Raw genomic sequence first — 19,765 nt, forward strand, 5'->3', positions numbered from 1 at the left:
TGCTGTTAGACATTCAGGAAATAGAGTAAAGGGAAATGGACTATGGTCATCAGGTGCTAGGTGTGTGTGTGTGTGTGTGTGTGTGTGTGTGTGTATGGCTGACATCACCTGTAAGTATTTTATGGTATTTAGTCTTTATGAAGCATAGGACTTACCAGCACCATTGTAAAGATGAGGTAAATGAGCCTAAGAAATGAAGTGTTCCCTTAGTCATCATCTCTCTAATCTCTTTAAGCATTTAATGTGGAACCATAGTAATATTTTTCTGAAAATATCTCCTGCTTTTGAAGAGACTGAACTTTTGCCAGACTTTACAACTAAGTTTGTAATATACTTTGAGATTACTTAAGACTATGTATTCAGTTTGCTGTCCTACTGTGTACTATGCCTTTAAGAAAACAATGCAAGTGAACCTTACCCTGCCTTGGATTTCCCATGCAATCAGCTTTTATACCCTAAGGGAACGCATAGTTTTAATCTTAACTATGTACTCTCCTGTACCCCTGATCATGAATAATCTACATACGTGTGTATACTGTAGTAATCATTTGCTGAAAGCAGCCATCAGGTTGAGAATAGCCTTAAACAACAAGCATCCTATAACAGTTTGAAGCAATGTGGATGTAGTGGATGTAGGTGGGTGACATCTGCATGTGGTTTTAGGTGATATTCTGAGTTCTAAGGTAACATCTCCCCTTAAAATTCACTGTCTAAGAGTATCCTGCATTCCTACACCATGTTTTCTGTGTTGTTCAATAAATACCAAGCAGAGCCCTTTGTTACATCAGGGAACATAGACAGGCAACTAGGACAGACACAAATCAGACATGTACATCAGATAGCTAACATGGACAGACCCCAGACCAAGTTTCACACAGACTTTTCATAAGGAGAGAGGTACGGATGGCCTTGCTCTTGGTCTAAACTACTCCAAGAGGAAGTCTCTTTTGTTACCATTATTGTGACATGGACACATTTTGGTGCCCCCCTTCCGAGATTCCTTTAATAATATTTTGAAAATGAAAGTCTATAAAGTTAGCATAAGTGGATGTACTTGATATATACCTTTAGTGTGCTTACTAGGCAGTATGATAAAATCAGTTAACTAATAAAAACTAATAATGTTAATTTATTAATAATATTATACTATCTTTATTACTTAGCTCAATTAAGCAAGCATTAATTAATGCCTAACTATGTCTCAATCAATACAGTAGGGCATTACATACATACATATATACTTGTACACACACACACAAATATTGTTGAAGTCTATTGCAGATCAGGTATGCAGTGGAGAAGAGGAGGTAATAAGGCCTAGCAGATGAAAGAACTTGATTCCATGGTAAAGAGTTTTGATTTTGTCCAGTGGAATACAGGCACATGATCAGAGCATTTTAAAATGATTGCTCATATAACTATTTTTTATTAATTAATTAATTTATTTACATCCCTAACATTGTCCCCTCCAGATCCCCCTTGCAGAGTTCTTCTCTCCCTCTCCCTTCCCTTCCCCTCTGAGAGGATGCCTCCTCAAGAGGGACATAAAGTCTCTACAGGATTAAGTGTATCCCATTGAGGCCAGACAAGAAAATTGTCTGCTACATGTGCCAGGAGGCTTTGGGCCAGCCCATATATGTTCTTTGGTTGGTGGCTTGATCTCTGAGAGCTCCCAGGAGTCTGGGGTAGTTGAGACTGTGGTCTTCCTATGGGGTTGCCATCCCCTTCAGTTCCTTCAGTCCTTTCCCTACTCTTCCACAGGGGTCTCCAACTTCAGTCTAATGCTTGACTGTGAGTATCTGGATCTGTCTCAGTCAGCTGCTGGTAGAGCCGCTCAGAGGACAGTCATGCTAGGCTCCTGTCTGCAAGCACAACATAGCATCAGTAATAGTGTCAGGGTTTGGTGCCCTGCCCCCCAAGGACAGATCCCTTGCAGACCCTAAGATATCATATGACTATTTTTGAATGAGGCTTTAGGCAAGAGGAGCTTTACTTGAGGAGTCATGTTAATGGTTGTCATGCATCATGCTCTCTCTTTACTTTTAGGACTAGTAGAAGGCGCCATGGACCTGATCTTGATCAATTCCCTACCTCTTGTGTCTGACGCCGAAACATCTCTCACTTGCATTGCCTCTGGGTGGCACCCCCACGAGCCCATCACCATAGGAAGGGACTTTGAAGCCTTAATGAACCAGCACCAAGATCCACTGGAAGTTACTCAAGATGTAACCAGAGAATGGGCGAAAAAAGTTGTTTGGAAGAGAGAAAAGGCCAGTAAGATTAATGGTGCTTATTTCTGCGAAGGTCGAGTTCGAGGACAGGCTATAAGGATACGAACCATGAAGATGCGTCAACAAGGTAACATGCTCTAAATGCTGGGCAGCTTGGATTCACTGGGGCACACACACATTGTGACAACTGTTGTGTTTGAGGTTGCACAAACTGCTTGATTGTAAAAATTGAAGACACCGTCTTCCTGAAGACACTGTCTTCCTCAGAGTTGTTTATCTCTGCTACATAGAATGTTCGAGATTTAAGATACAACCCGGTTTGACCATCCTTCTAGACTGGTACCAGCCAAGCCAAACCCTCATTATATATCATGTCTAGTTCATAATATGAAATAAAATATATTATACATTCAAATTGCCTCATAATGTTATGCACATATAATTATGCTGCATGTATATAATATGAAAATATCTTTGCCAAAAATATTGCTTCTTTTTAACATTGCTCATGTATGTTCTTTATTTGATTTTTTTTGGGTCTGTTTATAAATGTTTCTAAAGGTAGTTAATGTTTTAAAGAAAAATACGGTCTAAAATTTTTCAGACGGTAGCAGGAAAACTGGCTCAGCAGCACTCACTTTTCTTGTAGAAGAGTTGGACATGGTTCCCAGGACCTATATCAGGAAGCTCACAGTGCCTGGAACCCAGTGCTAGAATATCTTGACACTTTCTTCTGGCCTTTGAGGCCACCTGCATGCATTTGTATATACCCACACTCAGAACACACACACACACACACACACACACACACACACACACAAACACACACACACAAACACACACTCATAGCTGGAGAAATGGCTCAGAGGTTAAGAGCAGTTGATGCTCTCTCAGAAGACCTGGATTTGATTCTTAACACCCACACACATGATGGATCACAACCCTCCAATGTGCTTTTATGTCCTCTGAGGACAACAGGCAACAGATATACAGACAGACATGCAGGCAAAACACTCATACACATAAATAATCTAAGAGTTCCTCAAAATTAATAAATTAATCAAAAATAGAAAAATTCATTGGAAAGTATCTACCTATAACCCAATATAATTGGCTTCTTGTATCAGTAATGTTTTTATCTTAAATAATTACTTATTTAATTATTTATTATTACTATTTACTTAATATAATTTATAGTTAATGTAATATAATTAAACAAAACAATTTTATAATATAATCATTATTAATCATTATTAATGATTTATCTAATTAAATATTTGAACAAAATATTATGTAACATAACCAAAAGTAGAAACACAGCTAAAAACATTTCTAGCTTAAAAAAATCGGGCTTAAAACCGCATAGTGCTGATTAGCTATAGCTTTATTGGACTGACCTTGGGCTGGAGGAACTTGGCTCGGCTCAATATGTCTATTGTCTGTAGCAGGCTAACCCAGGGATGTTCTCACGGAGATGAAAGAGGAGGAAGAGAACAAATGCAAGCTTGGGACTTCTTGAACTCTAGACTGGGACCTGCATGCTATTACTAATGCATCATTTTATTGCCCTGGAGAAGTCAAATAGCTGAGCTTAGAATCTGAGCTGAGGGGTTCTACAAACTCACATGGCAAAGAGCATGGTTTTAGAGAAGAATGAGAAACCATGACCCTCTTTGTAGGCCACCATTCTGGGAAGGGGACTATGCTTCTCTTTTAGTCGTTGAGCACCCAGGATTCATTTCAAAAATATTAGCATACTGAAGGAGAATTTTGAGATCCTCCTCTAAAAGAAAGAGGAGAGAGAGATAGAAAGAGAAAGAGAAAGAGAGAGAGAGAGAGAGAGAGAGAGAGAGAGAGAGAGAGAGAGAACATTAATCAGTGATATGCTCTGAGGCTCCTGGACATGGATATGTCTGATGGAATTGACTCTGTCTTCTGTGCCTTGATCTCAATGGAGTGATCTGACCCATCAGCTACCTTCTTGGAATGGCTAATGCCTCAAATAAAGACATCCTTGTAAGGCTCAAGGGATGTCACTTCATGAAATAGAGATTTTTAGTACTTTCAAGGATTTAATTTTTTCTTTTAAAAGTTTCTTTTTAGTATGTTTTGCTACATGTATGACTGTGCACCATATGTGTGCCTGCTTCCTGCAGAAGCCAGAAGAGGGTGTTGGGTTTCCTGGGCCTAGAGTTACAGACAGTTGTGAGCTACCATGTAGGTGCAGGAAACTAAACCCAGGTCCTCTGCAAGAACAAGTGTTCTTAACCGCTGATCCATATTCCATACCTCTCAGGGATTTATTTTAAATGACAAAGCTGATGCAGATAAGTTGAGTACTTCTGCACATTTTGATTTAAGAATCTGCAGGGCTTTTAGCTTTGGTTGTGGTGTGTGTGTGTGTGTGTGTGTGTGTGTGTGTGTATGTGTGCCCATACAGCATGGGTGTAGAGGTCAGAGGACAACTTTGTAAAGTTGGTGTTCTCTCTCCACATTTGATCTTCACAGGGATCAAACTTAGGTGGCCAAACTTGGCAGCAACTGCCTTTGCCTGCTGAACCATCTCAGTGGCTCTTGCAGGGCCTTTTAGATCCTTGGAGGTGTATACAAGTCACCTGGGGCTCTTTCTAAATGGAAACTTTGGCTCAGAAGTTTGCTGAGCAAGCCCTGAGACTCTTGCGTTGGAATCAAAGGGCCTAGAGACAGGTGCCCACTCTGCCACAGACTGTACCCTGAGTAGCTAGAGTTCAGAGTCAGCCCCTCTCTGACATCTACCTGAAATCATTTCTTTGAGTTTGCTAAGTTTACTAAGTAAAATATTTGGAGGCAGCAAGCTCAACTTAAGGTCAAAAATGATAAAATCTTGATCCTCATAAACAAAGGAGTTTTGTTTTTTTTTAAGCACAACTATACTTTCACCTTTAAATGCCATCAGGGCAAGTGGGAAAGGCACAGGGCAGACATTCCCAGGACTGCAGCTCTCCACAGGGGGAGCAGAGGTTGAACAAAGGGATATGAGGTGTGCCAAAGCTATCATGGCTGATGGGCAGCTCTGTTATTTTTCTCATGTCATTTGGGTTTGATTTGTATAAAGCCTATGTCGTTTGCTGACTTTCCACATTCCTAATGACAATGATCTGAGATTTGTGCCCCATTCGCTTAGAGTATAAAGTGTCAACATTCCCTCTTGGAGCTGTCTTGAGGTCACTCTTGATGAAATATGAATGGAAATATGTAGAGCATATTGAACAGAGTTTTGGGCGTTAAAAACTATCACTAATGAGACATCCAGACCAGGAACCTGGCTCCCAGAGGTACAGGATATTTCAGTTAAATGAGACAAGGCAGGTTTGGATGGTGAGCAACAGTAAGAAGGGATGGGTTTTACACTTATATCCTTCAGATTTGAATTCTTTATAATTCACCAGCTGTACAGCTTAGAACAAGTTAGTTAACTTCTGTTGGTCTCATTTCTCCCTATCTGTGAAATGGGTATAACAATACTTGCATAGTTATGTTAAATTTTAAATAAGATTATATACATATGTACATACCTGTCTGTCTGTCTCTATGTATATATGAAGCTTGATCCCAGGATCACACTGATTTATATAATACTTGTATAAAGTAACTTAATTCAACATAAGTTGCTTATAAACAGTAGAAATGGGATTTCATGGTCCCTAGTTCAGAAATTGTGATCACGGCCTCTCATAGGCCTTTCTATAGCAGTCTCAGTGTTAACAGTTCTCTCTTCAGTTCTGAGCACTGGTTTTAAAGGTACGGTTTCTACTGAAAGCTCTAACAGGAACCAGAGCCAGAGAGTGGAGATGTGAGAGTGGAAGACAGCCGGGTGGTCTAAGTCTAGGCGTGCTGGTCAGGACAGGTTCTTCAACTGGAGTCATGGGAATTCCTTATTTGAACATCAAGGAGGATGAAGGTGGTTTCCAGGTGCTTCTGAAAGTCAAATGAGATGCTTCAACGTGACTGGCACTATCTGGTTCACAGTAACATTTCAGTTGCTATTATAGCACATTAGAGAACAGTACCTGAGTGGTTTGTGGTTGCTTGGTTCTTTATTTTGGTGTTTTGTTGGTTATAAAAGTATCCTTTATTTGCCTGGGTGATTGTCATCTTGCTGCCTTACTGCTTGCCTGCTCACCTTCTAGCTTCCACACAATCTAATCTAGGCCCAGAATGTTTTCAGCCTCTGAGACTTACTGCTGAATAAGCTCACCCTTTGTGGTGATGTCCGAGCTCTGGCTGGCTGGTTCACCTCAGCTGTTCTGACTCAAACTCCTCTCCAAGCTGACTGATTCAATCTGGCTTCTCACTCTGAGCCACTCTTGAACTGCTCTGCTTGGTCTCAAACTAACTCTGGCAATGTGTTCTGATCTTCTAGTTCCAACTCATTCTCTGGCTCCTTCTGTCTTCACCTGTGTCTCTCTTGTGCTCTCTATTCAACCTGTCTCTGTACAATGGCCCCAGTAATACTGCCTCCCCCAACCCCTTTGCATTGCTCCCTCGAACAGCTTCCCTTTCCTCTCTCTGCTCATGAGAGTTGGGCGTATCCTATTTTGTCAACTCTTTCTCTAATTTGCCACTTTGTCTGCCACTCAATTAGAAATCACTTTCAAATATGGGTGCTTCCTTCTATGAACTAACTTTTCCTCCATTGTCTTGCATTAAAAGAATGTTCTAAGGGCATGTCTGTATTCCAACCAGAGAGATTAAAGGTGTGTGCTAAGGCTGAGCCACACCACCACTATAAACAGCTTACTTCAGTAAATAACACAATCTTGGCGTTCACAGTGTGGCTAAATATTCTGCAACAGTTTGTTTTGAGACAATGTCTATGAAGCCCTTGCTGGCTACAAACCCTTGGCAATAATTCCTTTTCACCCTCCCAAATGCAAGAACTACCACACCCAGGAATTTATTTTCCTACTCAGGATTTTAGGTTGTGTCCTAATTTTGGAGCACATACAAAATAGACAGAGGTGACACATTTCCACCCATATATGTACAGTAAGAACATCTTAGTTTGGTGACTGGTCTGCCTTTCCTATTCGCCACTCAGTGGGAGGAATATGTCCTAGAGAAAGCAAGGGTTGTGGTATCAGAGAGACTTTTAAAGCTCTGCCTTTATGCCACTGCCACTGTGCTCCACAGTAAAATATCTTGGGAGGGCTAAAGTGATGTAATTTGAATCCAGCAAAGTGCTTGCAATTCAAAGCTTGAGGATGGGGCAGAGCCAGTAGGAACCCTGAGGATAGCTAGCTAGCCAGCCTAGGCTAATGCGTAAGCTCCAGGTGAATGAGATGCCATATCTCAGTGAAAAGATAAGTCGGCTCTTTTCTGAACTGAGTGCATATCAGAGCACATATCTGCATATATGTACACACATTCATCTGCATATATGTACACACATGCCTGTCCAGGAACATAGAATGATAAGGATACATTCATTCCCCCTTGGTTGCTGACTCAGACAACTGGGGAGGAAGTGGAAAATCCATTTGAGATGTGCCAAACACGGCTTAAATTAGCTTGCACACCCCAACAATCCCAATAGTTTTGTTGGTTTGTTTTTTTTTTTTAATCAGTGAAATCATCATCCAAAATAACCAACAACACTTTGCTCAAACATCAATAGAGATTTCATTTTTGGGTGGTGAATTATAGATAAAATTGTAATGGTTTTAGATCTAAAGATCTGTTTTCAAAATGAGCCAGGAGAAGAAATGGAAGTTTTTCTTTTCCCAGTTTCATTTTGAGAACTGACTTTACAATAGAACATCAAACTGCCTAATCATGATAATAAAATGGATATAGTGGAACCATCTGTGTCTAAATAATAAGAACACATCTAGAGTATATTTTAAAGGACAGGAAAAAAAGTTGAAATCAAATACATAAATCCATTCTTCTTTTTGAGACAGGGTCTTATGTGATCCAGGCTGGCCTCAAGGTTAGCATGTATCTAAGGATGACCTTTGAACTTCTGCTCCATTTCCTAGGTATTGGAATTCTAAGAGTACAGTACCGTGGCTGGTTTATGTGGTGCTGAGGACTGAACCCAGAGCTCTGTGCATGCTAGGGAAGCCCTCTACTGAGGGACCCCCAGCCTCAGCCCACATTCATGATTTCCTATAATTATTTTGAGTATTTGATATATTGGAGACTTTCCAAAAAAACATTTCTCCAGCAACTTTACTAATTTCTCGTCTGGAAATTAGTCTTTTCCAGTTCAGTGTTCCTAAGACTCCGGTAAGACAGGGAGCTCATTGTTTTTTGTACTCAGTGTTGCACCTAGGAGACTAAAGCACCAGCTTGATTTCAAGGCCCAGCTGCAGCTGCTGGCAGCTTTTGTCTTTCAAGAGGGATGTGGTCCTGCCCTCCTGGGGCCTTAGTGGAGCAGCCGGGGTCATATCCTGAGATCAAGGCTGTGATGGGGAAAGGGCAGGCTCTTTGGAGAGTTACCTTGAGGCCACCTAACCTGGATCCCAGGATGTGTAGGCACACACATACAGACTGATGGATGAGTAGGAGCTGGTGGGGAGTAAGGGAAAGGAGTTGAGTGAAGGGATAAAATCTCTGTCTTAGACCAGAGTGATGGGGGGTAGGGATGCAGACTAGAGAACATAAGCTGAGGTGGATGAGTGTGGTCCTGAGCCCGTGTCTCAGCTCTCACACTAACATTAACAACCCAAACAACCCAAAAAGAATTCAGCTCTTTCCATCTAGGAGAACAGCTTTGCATATAATGTTTGCTCTCATCTGCTTTTTCCTCCTGCTCTTAAGTGGACAAACGGAGTGTGTCCGTAGTTTTCCTATGGTGATCTTGTGCATGTCATCTTACAGTATAGGGCTCAGTAACCTCATTTATAAAATGAAGTAGTTGGCCTGAGAAGTCTTGTGAAACACTAACATATAACCCATGAGCTCCTGTCTTAGTTAGGGTTCCACTGCTGTGATGAGACACCATGACCACAGCAACCCCTATGAAAGAAAACACTTCATTGTGGCTGGCTTACAGTCCACAGGTTTAGTCTGTTATCATCATAACGGAAAACAAGACAGCAAGCATGCAAATATGGTAATTGAGAAGGAGCTAAGTTCCCCCTTTTGATACGATGGCAGCAGAAGGAGATTGATTTGAGCTTCTAAGACCACAAAGGCTGCCTCCATCTCCCGCCTCCAGACCCCGTTGTGACACAATGTCTCCAAAAAGGCTACACCTTCTAATAATTCCACTTCCTATAGGCCAAGCATTCAAATACACGAGTCTATTGCTATTCAAACCACCACAGCTCCCTCATTAAAACAAACAAACAAACCAAACCAAACCAAACAAAACAAGAGGAAAAATACCTGACTCTCCTGGAATTGCTGTGTGACCTCGAGCCAGATTACTTAAACTCTCTGAACCTTAGTCTCATTTGTAAAATGGGGATAATGACAGTGCTTATGTCATAGGGATATTATGAAAAACAAACGCTTATAATGTGTTTAGATCAGTGTTTGGCCCACAGCACTATTAAATGGTGCTTGTTCTTATGACCCAAGAAAGCCATATGGCCTGGATAAGTGCACAATGAATGTACAACAAGCTCCCATACTTGTTCTTTGCCAAGTCCTTTGCTGGTACTTGACAAAGAACGACCAGGTTGGAGACATTCATGTAGGACAACAGTCTCAGACCTTTGTTGTTCAGGTGCCCCTAAGAAAACAGGGAGCTAAGAGACCAAGTCTGAAATAATAAAGAGCCACAGAGTAGTGGGGAAAAAGCTACATTGGAAGGGAGCCTATGAGGATTCTGAGTTCCTTTCTGAATACAATGCTCAGTGAGAAGTCCCACGCTCAACTAAACAATCTCCACACAAAGGGGAGAAAACATAAACAAACTGCAGAGAAAGTCACAAAGTTGAAACGATCAGAAATTTTCTCACAGGAGTCTCTCACAGTCAGGAAGAACTTGGTGTGTTAGGGTGGCCAAACTGTCAAGATGAGAAGTGACGCTCTAAAGCCTGTCTAAACCTATGTCTCTGTCCCTGCTTTCCTTCTCTGCAAGGTGATCCATTTAGTTCCTGCCGCTCACACCCACATTACAGATTCATCACCCCAGTGATGTCATTTATTGATATTTGGCAAGTACATCATGAGCGCCTTGAGGCTCAGCTTCTACCGTTTCACATTCATAACAGCCTTCATGGTGGATTTCATTTCTGAATTATAGATGAGAAAGCTGGAGTCTGCAGAGGTGAAATTACTTGGTGAGAGTCAGAGGATGGATTCACGCCTGAGGCCATGTGTTTCCAGTGTTCGGACTGCTCTTCTATTCTTTGCTCTATACTTTGCTCCCTCCATGTTTGCCCCAGGCATCAAATGCATCAAAGGCAACTCACTTTCCTGACCATACAAGGGAGACCTGACAGGGAACTTTTCTTCCATTAGCAACCACAGCATATACTACCCCCTCAGCCTCCCAAGAGCACAGTCAAAGCCTTCTCAGTGTGGTTCAGAAGCACTCCCTGTTTTCACAAGTGTCTTGGTTAGGCTTTTACTGGTGTGAACAGATACTATAACCAAGGCAACTCTTACATAGACAACATTTAATTGGGGCTGGTTCAGAGGTTCAGTCCAGTGTTATCAAGATGAGAACATGGCAGTATCCAGGCAGGCATGATTCAGGAGGAGCTGAGAGTTCTACATCTTATCTGAGGGCCAATAGGAGAAGACTGGCTCCCACGTGGTTAGGAGAAGGGTCTCATTGCCCACTCCCACAATGACACACACTTCCTCCAACAAGGCCAAGCATATTCAAACCACCATAACAAGGTAGCTGTCTAAGCTAGAGAGATACATAAAACACTGGATAGAGGCTTACAAAAGCCAGTCTCCATCCAAAAGACAAGGAAAAGAAAAGAATTAAGACACTGACCAACCGATTCATCGACAGGTCCTTAAGGGAGCCTCTCTGATTTCATTTAAGACTTGGTCTTGGACCAAAACTCTGTAGAGATTTTGCTATTTTGCCTTTGAGTGCAAGATAGTCTGCTGTTACATTCTGACTTAGATGCTTTCTCATCAGAGCATCTCTTATTTATGCAGATGTGCTCTGTAGCATTAATATAATTGGGGATTGGGTTCCATGAGTTTCTGAAGATCTTTAGTGGTATTATTCAAGCTGTCTGTATTTTTTCCTTGGTAGTTTTTGGTCTGCTTGATCAGTTGGTTTCAGAAAGTTGCCGCTCTGCTTGGAGAACTGTCAGTTTCTTTCTTTTACTGTTAGTGTTTTCTTTCATGGGTTTTGAAGGACTCATGTTAGTACGTAAACAAGCCACGTGTGTGAGATTTTCTAATAAGATTTTACTAGATGGCTCTGTCTCACCACATAAAGGCTATCTTGATCCCTAAATACTTTTGGCATTAAAAATACTTTTCCAATATAAGTACTTCAAGATTAGTTTCTTTTAGTTAGCTTAGTACATAGTTTTCTGTTGCTTTATTCTCAAGATGATATGTCTATTTTGTTTCATGTATAGTTTATGAAAATAGTACCAGGATATATATCTATATATCGATATATAGAGAGGCATATACATATCCTGATATCTATCTATCTATCTATCTATCTATCTTTCTATTTATCTATCTATGCTCTGTCCCTATCTTTTTACGTGTATTTAATTTTTCTTCTGTACTTTATTTGTAGTTTTTGTGCCATGATTTTCTTTGTCCTCATCTGTTCTCTTTTTCACTCTTCTGTCAACATCCATCATCTCTAGAAAGATGTATATGTTGCTTATCTCCCTGTAATGTTAATCTGTCTACTTTTAACATTGATTTAACACTACCTAAAGAAAATCAATGTTATTCCATGGAATGTCATTCTCTGAAGGTTATGTTGTACATTAAAGGTATTTAGACATTTGGTTGTAGAAGAATGTTAGATATTTTCATTCACAGATCTTCTCCAGTGAACCAAACAACTGAGGCAATGTTGTGCCCCAAGCTTGACACAGAGGCATAGTTTGCAGTCATGGGTGGTACTAGAAGCTAAATACAGAATCCTTTCTGTTTCTCCCTCAGTGCTGGTCAGTTCTACAACCGAATCAGCTCAGACATGTTAATTAAAGGGTCGAGGGGAAAAGCACTAGAGTCTATCTTTTTCAATATTTTAGTCTGTATAGCATGAGTAAGTGCAGCATTATATTCATTCCACCTTGTTTAGAGTGCTCTAAAGCAGTTACACTTTTTAAAAGCATCAATCACTACTCCATAAAAAGATCAAAAGAAAAGTGAGTAGGCAAATGTTACTGTTGTTTACGTTGAGGACTCATATTCCATTAGAATCCTTTTACATTTTGAGTAAACGTAGTAGGGATTGGGGAAGGGTAGCAGATGTATAGTTAATATAGTTTATAATTAATATCTGGATATAGTGTAATAGCAGATGTCAGTCATCATAATGTCCCCACTTCCTAAGCCATTTACAGGATAGAATTATCATAATTATCATATATATAGTGTGTGTGTATATATATATGCATATATATATTTGTATTTTATAAAGGAAATGACCATTCCTTTCATTAGATTCTTTAAAAGGTTTATATAGTCTATTATGTACTATTGCTCTTCATATCAGAAAAGCCAGGTGATGCTTGGCATGTGCTGGGTCTCATCCACTGGGATTTAGTGTTTATTAGAGGAAAATGTGTGAATTTCTATTAATTAATTAATTAATTAATTTATGTTTTTCTCTTTTAAAAGCTTCCTTCCTACCTGCTACTTTAACTATGACCGTGGACAGGGGAGATAATGTGAACATATCTTTCAAAAAGGTTTTAATTAAAGAAGAAGATGCAGTGATTTACAAAAATGGTGAGTCTATTTCATCTTCTTCTATTACTTCCATTCATGAGATACTGGATGATAACTAACACATTAGATATTGTCATATTGCCATTTCAATGGTAGCTGTCTAAAAAGCTGCTGTGACCCAAGTTTGTCAAATTCTGTGTATAACAGAAGCCCTCTTAGAGAAGGTGTTTAGTTATTTAATCAAGCAAAGTGAGGTAGGGATTTAAAAAGAAAAGAATGCACATACATGCACATGCATGTAAAGCACAGGTGCATACAGTAAAAGCTGATGGTAACATATAACTAGAGTCTCAAATCCAACCAGAGAAGATGCAAGACTGTCTGACTGTGAGGTTGTTTGATTAGAAAAACAAATAGGTGTGTTTGGGTACAACATTTTTTCCTTCATTTTTCTTCCTCGCCAGGTTCCTTCATCCATTCAGTGCCCAGGCATGAAGTGCCTGATATTTTAGAAGTGCACCTGCCTCATGCTCAGCCCCAGGATGCTGGTGTGTACTCGGCCAGATACATAGGAGGAAACCTGTTCACCTCGGCCTTCACCAGGCTGATTGTCCGCAGTAAGTGACTGAGAGGCCACTGTTCTATACTGATGTAATTGTTAGGATTTGTAGTTTCAAATTATGGCAACCTGCAATGCTACATAAGCAAGATGGAGGGAGAGCAGGCAGTATACCAAAGACGCTTGAGAATTTGATAGAGAGGTTGACAAGCAAGTTGCAGACAAGATATGTTCTACGGAAGAGGTGGGGTTCAGAAGTAGTGAGGTTGGACTAAGCTTTTCATCTAGGAGATTGTTGTCACCACAGCTAAAGTTCACAATGCTTTACCTCTGTGTTTTATATTGCCAGTAGAAAGAATTAGCTTGGTCTAACATACATAGATGTCAGTCAGCCTAAACCAGGAAGCCACAGTCGAGAGTAGAGCCATCAAGTAGAAGCTGTAGTTGTATGGCAGGACCATCCCATTAGAAAGTGGAATTGAAGTGAGGAGGACGGTCTCTCTGGATCCTGGGATGTGACTATTACAAGAGGACGAGTCGAGTCGTCTGGGCTCCTAGGTAAACATAATTTCCGCCAAGTCCCATGCATTCTAGAGCATTTGACTCTGTAGTGTGAAACTGCAAGAGCTAGAACTAGGAAAAATGTCCCCGTTCACTGTAGGATAATCATCAAGGTGGAAGAAGACAGCATCAGTAATTTTTAGAGAGCAATTGACTTATAGAAAGCAAGAGACTTGCCTTGAATTCCCCTCGGCCATGTTTGATTTGTGCTATTAGTCACTCAGGCCTTCAGGCCTAAATCTCTGTAATTCAGTGTCTTGAAAAGCATTATCTGTATTGAATAGCATTGTGTTGGTGATAAAGACAGAGTATAACACAGTAACCCTTGGGTAATTCCCAGTCAGAGCAGGTATGTATATAATTAGATAACTCAACATTACAGTGTAATGGTAGAAGTACGAAAGGTGTGGTTAACTTAGTTTATTCCCCATGCCAAGACACTTCAAGAGATATAAAGCAAGGTGTTATATAGGCAGGATTATTTGAACTTAACTTCAGAGATATCTGCATCTGTTCCTAAAAACTGGCTTTCTTGTGCAATGTTCATTGAAAACTCATCTTTAAAGGATGTTAGTAAATCTATAGTATTCAGCTTTTGATGTCTAGCTTTTCAGTTACTTGTGGAATTCTCCTTCAACTCCCCCTTTATGCCACTACCCAGGAAAGGCCAGAAGGTAAAAGAACAGTTTGCACTCATTTGTTAAGATAGCTCTTGTCTGATATAATGCTATATACTCAAGGACTCAGAGTCTGGGATAAATGGAATATGCTGTCTTGGAACAGAACCATTAGACTAGTGCACATTTGTTCGAGATTGGGAAAAACAGAAGGGTTTTCCTCCTTTTTTTTTTTTTGGTTTTTCGAGACAGGGTTTCTTTGTATAGCCCTGGCTGTCCTGAAACTCACTCTGCAGACTAGGCTGGCCTTGAACTCAGAAATCTGCCTGCCTCTGCCTCCCAAGTGCTGGGATTAAAGGGATGTGCCACCACTATCCAGCAGGTTTTCCTACTCTTAACTCTCACTTGAACACATAATTTCTGACATTAGTGTGTAGCCTTCCCCAACACCAAGCAAATCTCCAGAAGATATCACCTGGATATCTCTTAATTATTAAGTAATTGGTACTAATTAATATTACAGTTTAATTCTGTTCTGCCTCCACCTGGAGACAGTGACAGATCCCACAGGTAAGGGCTCGGTTACATATAACTGTCCTTATTTTGCTTGCAAACTGAGAATGGCAGGTTGCTGTAAATCAAGGTTTCTCAAGCTTCCATTCTTTGCTTTTGTGAATTGCTAGGTCATTTCCCAGAACTCAGAGAAATAATTTAGGTTTATTATAGAACATACCAAAGAGGATCCAGATTAACAGCCACAGGGCAAGGTGCAGGGATGGGGGAGGTAGCACACCCAGGCACTCTCTAGGAACCTTCTCATCCAACAGCTTCCTCAGGCTTCTTCAGCTGTTAGGCAGCCTTTCAGCCCTTAGCCCTCCCTAGAGATTAGAGGTGAGACTAATGTCCCAAGTCTCCTTTGGCATTCCTGGTGGCCCTTATCATAAAGATAGTTTTAGGGCCCCTTTACCACCATAATTAGCAATCAAAAGTATTCTCATTAGCATACAAAAAGTGTTTATTACTTTGAGAGTTTTAGGAACAGTGTGCCAGGAAACGTGTAGGAATCAAAAATCTATTTCTTAATATATCACATTGTCACCTGGAAAATGTTTAAAATCTTTAAACATTTAAACTAGTATTACTACTAGTATACCACTGGTATGTTTATAATCTTTTTTGGGGGGGGTGTTGAGACAGGGTTTCTCTGTGTAGCCCTGGCTGTCCTGGAACTCACTCTGTAGACCAGGTTGGTCTCAAACTCAGGAATCCACCTGCCTCTGCCTCCCAAGTGCTGGGAATAAAGGGATGTGTCACCACTACCCGGCTATGCTCACCCTATTTAACAAGAGCTCCCCAATATGACTTACTTGATGTTTACTGAAGGAGGCTGGAGTCACAAGGCTCTCTCTTCTAAAGCGCAGAAGCAGATGGTGCTTTAGCATTCTGTCTTAGAAACCCCACTGGTATACTTATAGATTACTTTTCAGTATCAATTTTTTTTATGACAAAAGATTTTTTACTACATAGGTTTTACTTTCTTTGCATGCCATGAATATATGGCTTCTTAAAATATAGCATTGCGGGGAGGTGGGGATGGAGGGCTGGTGAGATGGCTCAGTGGTTAAGAGCACTGACTGTTCTTCCAGAGGTCCTGAGTTCAATTCCCAGCAACCACATGGTGGCTCACAACCATCTGTACAGCTACAGTGTACTCATATACATAAAACAAATAAACAAATCTTTAAAAATCTAGCATTGAGAAGCTTAAAAACAAAGTAATATAAGTGAATATTAGGTAATCGACAAACTCTAACTTCCCCATCCTAAGAGACCACCCCTGTTATTCTTCTTCCTAGAACTGGGGAGGAGGCCGGGCTATATCAACAGGCAGGAGCTAGGCTGGAGAAGGGTTTCATGTATGAGGAACCTGTTTCACTTAAATTATCTACTTTATGTTTATTGTGTGTAAGTGCCTAGTAGCTTGGTTCACACTAATTATGCAGTCTTTCTTCTATTATGTGCCAAGGAACGTAACTATTAGCTTTCAGACATCTTGTAACTTCATCTATTAAGTGAGGCTGGTATGTGTTGATAGTTTTCCTGATTATTTTAGAGAAAATACTGATAGCTAAGACTCCTTGCCAAAGAGAGGTTGCGGTTACATCAGCTGCAGGCATGGTTCCAAGCACTGTGAGACTAGTGCCTGGAGACAATGATTCTAGTTCCCTACAGATGAAAAATGGAGCCAAAGTTTCAACCACAAACAGCCATAGCAGCACGCCTGAGTTTTCTGTATATTTGAAGTTATTCTTGAGTCTAATCAACAATCTAAAACCAACAAGTATTGGAAGCAACTAGGAAAGATGACTCTAGGAAGCATTTTACTGCCTTGAGCTGAGTTTTGCATATCTTGCTTTTTGCTTCACTTGTTTCTTATATACTTTCCAGTGGAAATAGTGCATCCAACTGGCTAACCCTCTCTTTAGCCTTAGCCTTCCTCCACCTACTCCAGGCTGCGTCGATGTGTGGACTTGTTGGTTAAGGGACTGGGGTTTGTTTCTTTCAGGTTCTTTGGTGATGGAGGCACCATTGATCAGGGTATCCATTTTAAAAATGCTTCAGTCTTGGACCATACGACAAACATGCCAAAGTCTCTTCCTTCCTAATGCCTCAGCCTGGAACACATTGGCTAGCCTTATCTTTCTTGCTGCTTATGTGGTCCTGTACTACCAGTTTGCATCCTGCTCTCATGGAAAGCCTTCCTTTGTGTACCTTTCTGTTGGCAAGGCAGGATTTGGTCTTCTTGTCTGTTTAACTATCTCATTCCACATCACACTATTAGCATTTAGAGTGATGAGGCTATATTTTGTCTTCATTCTCATTGCCTGCTAAAATGACTATCACGTATTAGTTGTTCAATAACAGTTCATTGAGTGAATATGCTTTCAACCCCCATGTTTTGTTTTGTTTTGTTTTTAACAATAGGATGTGAAGCTCAGAAGTGGGGGCCCGACTGTAACCGTCCTTGTACTACTTGCAAGAACAATGGTGTCTGCCATGAAGATACTGGGGAATGTATTTGCCCTCCTGGGTTTATGGGGAGGACGTGTGAGAAAGGTAAGTGAATATACTTGATGACTAAACATAGCTTGAACATAGATGAGAAGGGAGTTAAATGGCTTCTCTTAGGTCCATGGTACCACCTTTGTGTGGATTAGACACCTTTTCTAAAGATTATTTACTGCAATGTTACTGCAAAGTTATAACAAAATACCAATTTGTGGGGCTACAGTCAACACGATGGTTCATAACCCATGAAACAGCGTGGCGGCCTCTTTAGGAGGCAGTTTTGTTCTCTTTAAAGTAGATTATAAAGGAAGGCGTGGCCTTCTCTCTGCCAGCCTTCAGATTAGAATTCCCCTGTCTAGGAGAAAATTTTTATAAGAGTCCAGCTTTTCAAGGGCTTATGATTTGATTCTGAATCAGCCTTTCTGTTTTTTCCTCCCACAGCTTGTGAGCCACACACATTTGGCAGGACCTGTAAAGAAAGGTGTAGTGGACCAGAGGGATGCAAGTCTTATGTGTTCTGTCTCCCAGACCCCTATGGGTGTTCCTGTGCCACAGGCTGGAGGGGGTTGCAGTGCAATGAAGGTATGCACCATTTACATGGAGAACAGGGGAAACTGCAGCTGCTGTCCAGAGGCCAGGCTAGCTGACATTAGCTGTAGGATGCATTGGATTGCTTGGTCACTTACCTGTTGTTGGATGCAGAGATTTAATCACAGATTTTATTTTTTTGCCTTATGCCATAAAAATCCGGTTTTAGGACAGATCCAGACAAGATTTAAGGTTCAAGAGTAAATTAACTCCTGTCATTCAGGGACCTTGCTCAAGAACTAACAATTGTTACTGCCAAATTCATTAACAAATCCTTTATCTCAGACTTTTCTTTGTGCTTATGGTGAGGACATTTGATATCTACCCACACCAATTTTGAAGTACATGATATTGTATACCTGCCTGCACTTACCTCAGTGTATCTCTGAGAAGGTCCTTAAACATCACAACTGAAACTTTGTATCCTTAACTAACACCTCCACACTTGCCCCACCAATCCCTGCAAACAGCTTCTGTTCCTTAGATTCATCTACAGGAGAGAGCAAAAAATACGTGCCCTCTCTGTCTGGTTCATTAACTTACGTAATTCAACTTAGACTCATCCATGTTGTCAAAAATAATCACAGAATTTCATTCGTTCCTTCATTTGTTCCTTCATTCATTCCTTTCTTCCTCTGTCTCTGTCTCTGTTTCTGTCAGTATCTGTCTGTCTCTCTGTCTCTGTCTCTCTGTCTCTCTCTGTCTGTCTCTGTCTCTGTCTCTTTTTGTCTGTCTCTGTCTCTCTCTCTCTCGGTCTGTCTCTGTCTCTCTTTTCCCCACCTCCCCACATATAAAATTATTTTATTTCCAGGTGTAGAGTTTCTGTATCCTATGGTAATTGTGTAAGTGTTTGTTTGGTTTCTAAGGAACTTTCACGTTGCTTGGGGGGGGGAGGGCTTACATGCCTGTAAACAGTGTGTGAGTGTTCTTTTCTTTAGGCTCACCCACATTTGCTATCTTCTGACATACTGCTCCTAGCCATTTTAACAAATGCAAAGTGATGTCTCATCGAATTTTTAACTTGTGTTTCCTTGAAGGTGTCTGACTGTAGGCTTACATAATCACACCCTGGACCATGTGCATGTTGGACCATGTTTGTTGTCCTTCTCTGATGACCAGTGCTATTAAATATGTTTCCATGTACATATTGGCCATCTATATAGCCTCTAAGAAATGTCAACCTAGGTTCTTTGCCCTCCCCTTTTTTTTTTAACAATTATTTATTTACATCCCAAATGTTGCCCCCTCTCCTGGTGCCCCCTTGCAGAGTTCCTCTACCAATCCACCATCTCCTCAGCCTCCAAGCAAGC

The 19,765-nt window shown here is 40.7% G+C and overlaps 1 protein-coding gene across 2 annotated transcripts in view; it reads left to right on the forward strand.

The window, feature by feature from the left end:
* The window catches only part of Tek (TEK receptor tyrosine kinase), a 110,786-nt gene that overhangs the window by 37,565 nt on the left and 53,456 nt on the right, over positions 1-19,765 (forward strand). For both annotated transcript variants that reach the window (XM_031377864.1, XM_031377865.1), the window contains exons 2-6: positions 2,047-2,358; positions 13,011-13,121; positions 13,526-13,678; positions 17,784-17,915; positions 18,309-18,449. In XM_031377864.1, coding sequence (XP_031233724.1) covers positions 2,047-2,358; positions 13,011-13,121; positions 13,526-13,678; positions 17,784-17,915; positions 18,309-18,449 — 849 coding nt within the window. The remainder of the gene's footprint in view (positions 1-2,046; positions 2,359-13,010; positions 13,122-13,525; positions 13,679-17,783; positions 17,916-18,308; positions 18,450-19,765) is intronic.

Source organism: Mastomys coucha, unplaced genomic scaffold, assembly GCF_008632895.1.
Source record: "Mastomys coucha isolate ucsf_1 unplaced genomic scaffold, UCSF_Mcou_1 pScaffold18, whole genome shotgun sequence".
NCBI lineage: Eukaryota > Metazoa > Chordata > Mammalia > Rodentia > Muridae > Mastomys > Mastomys coucha.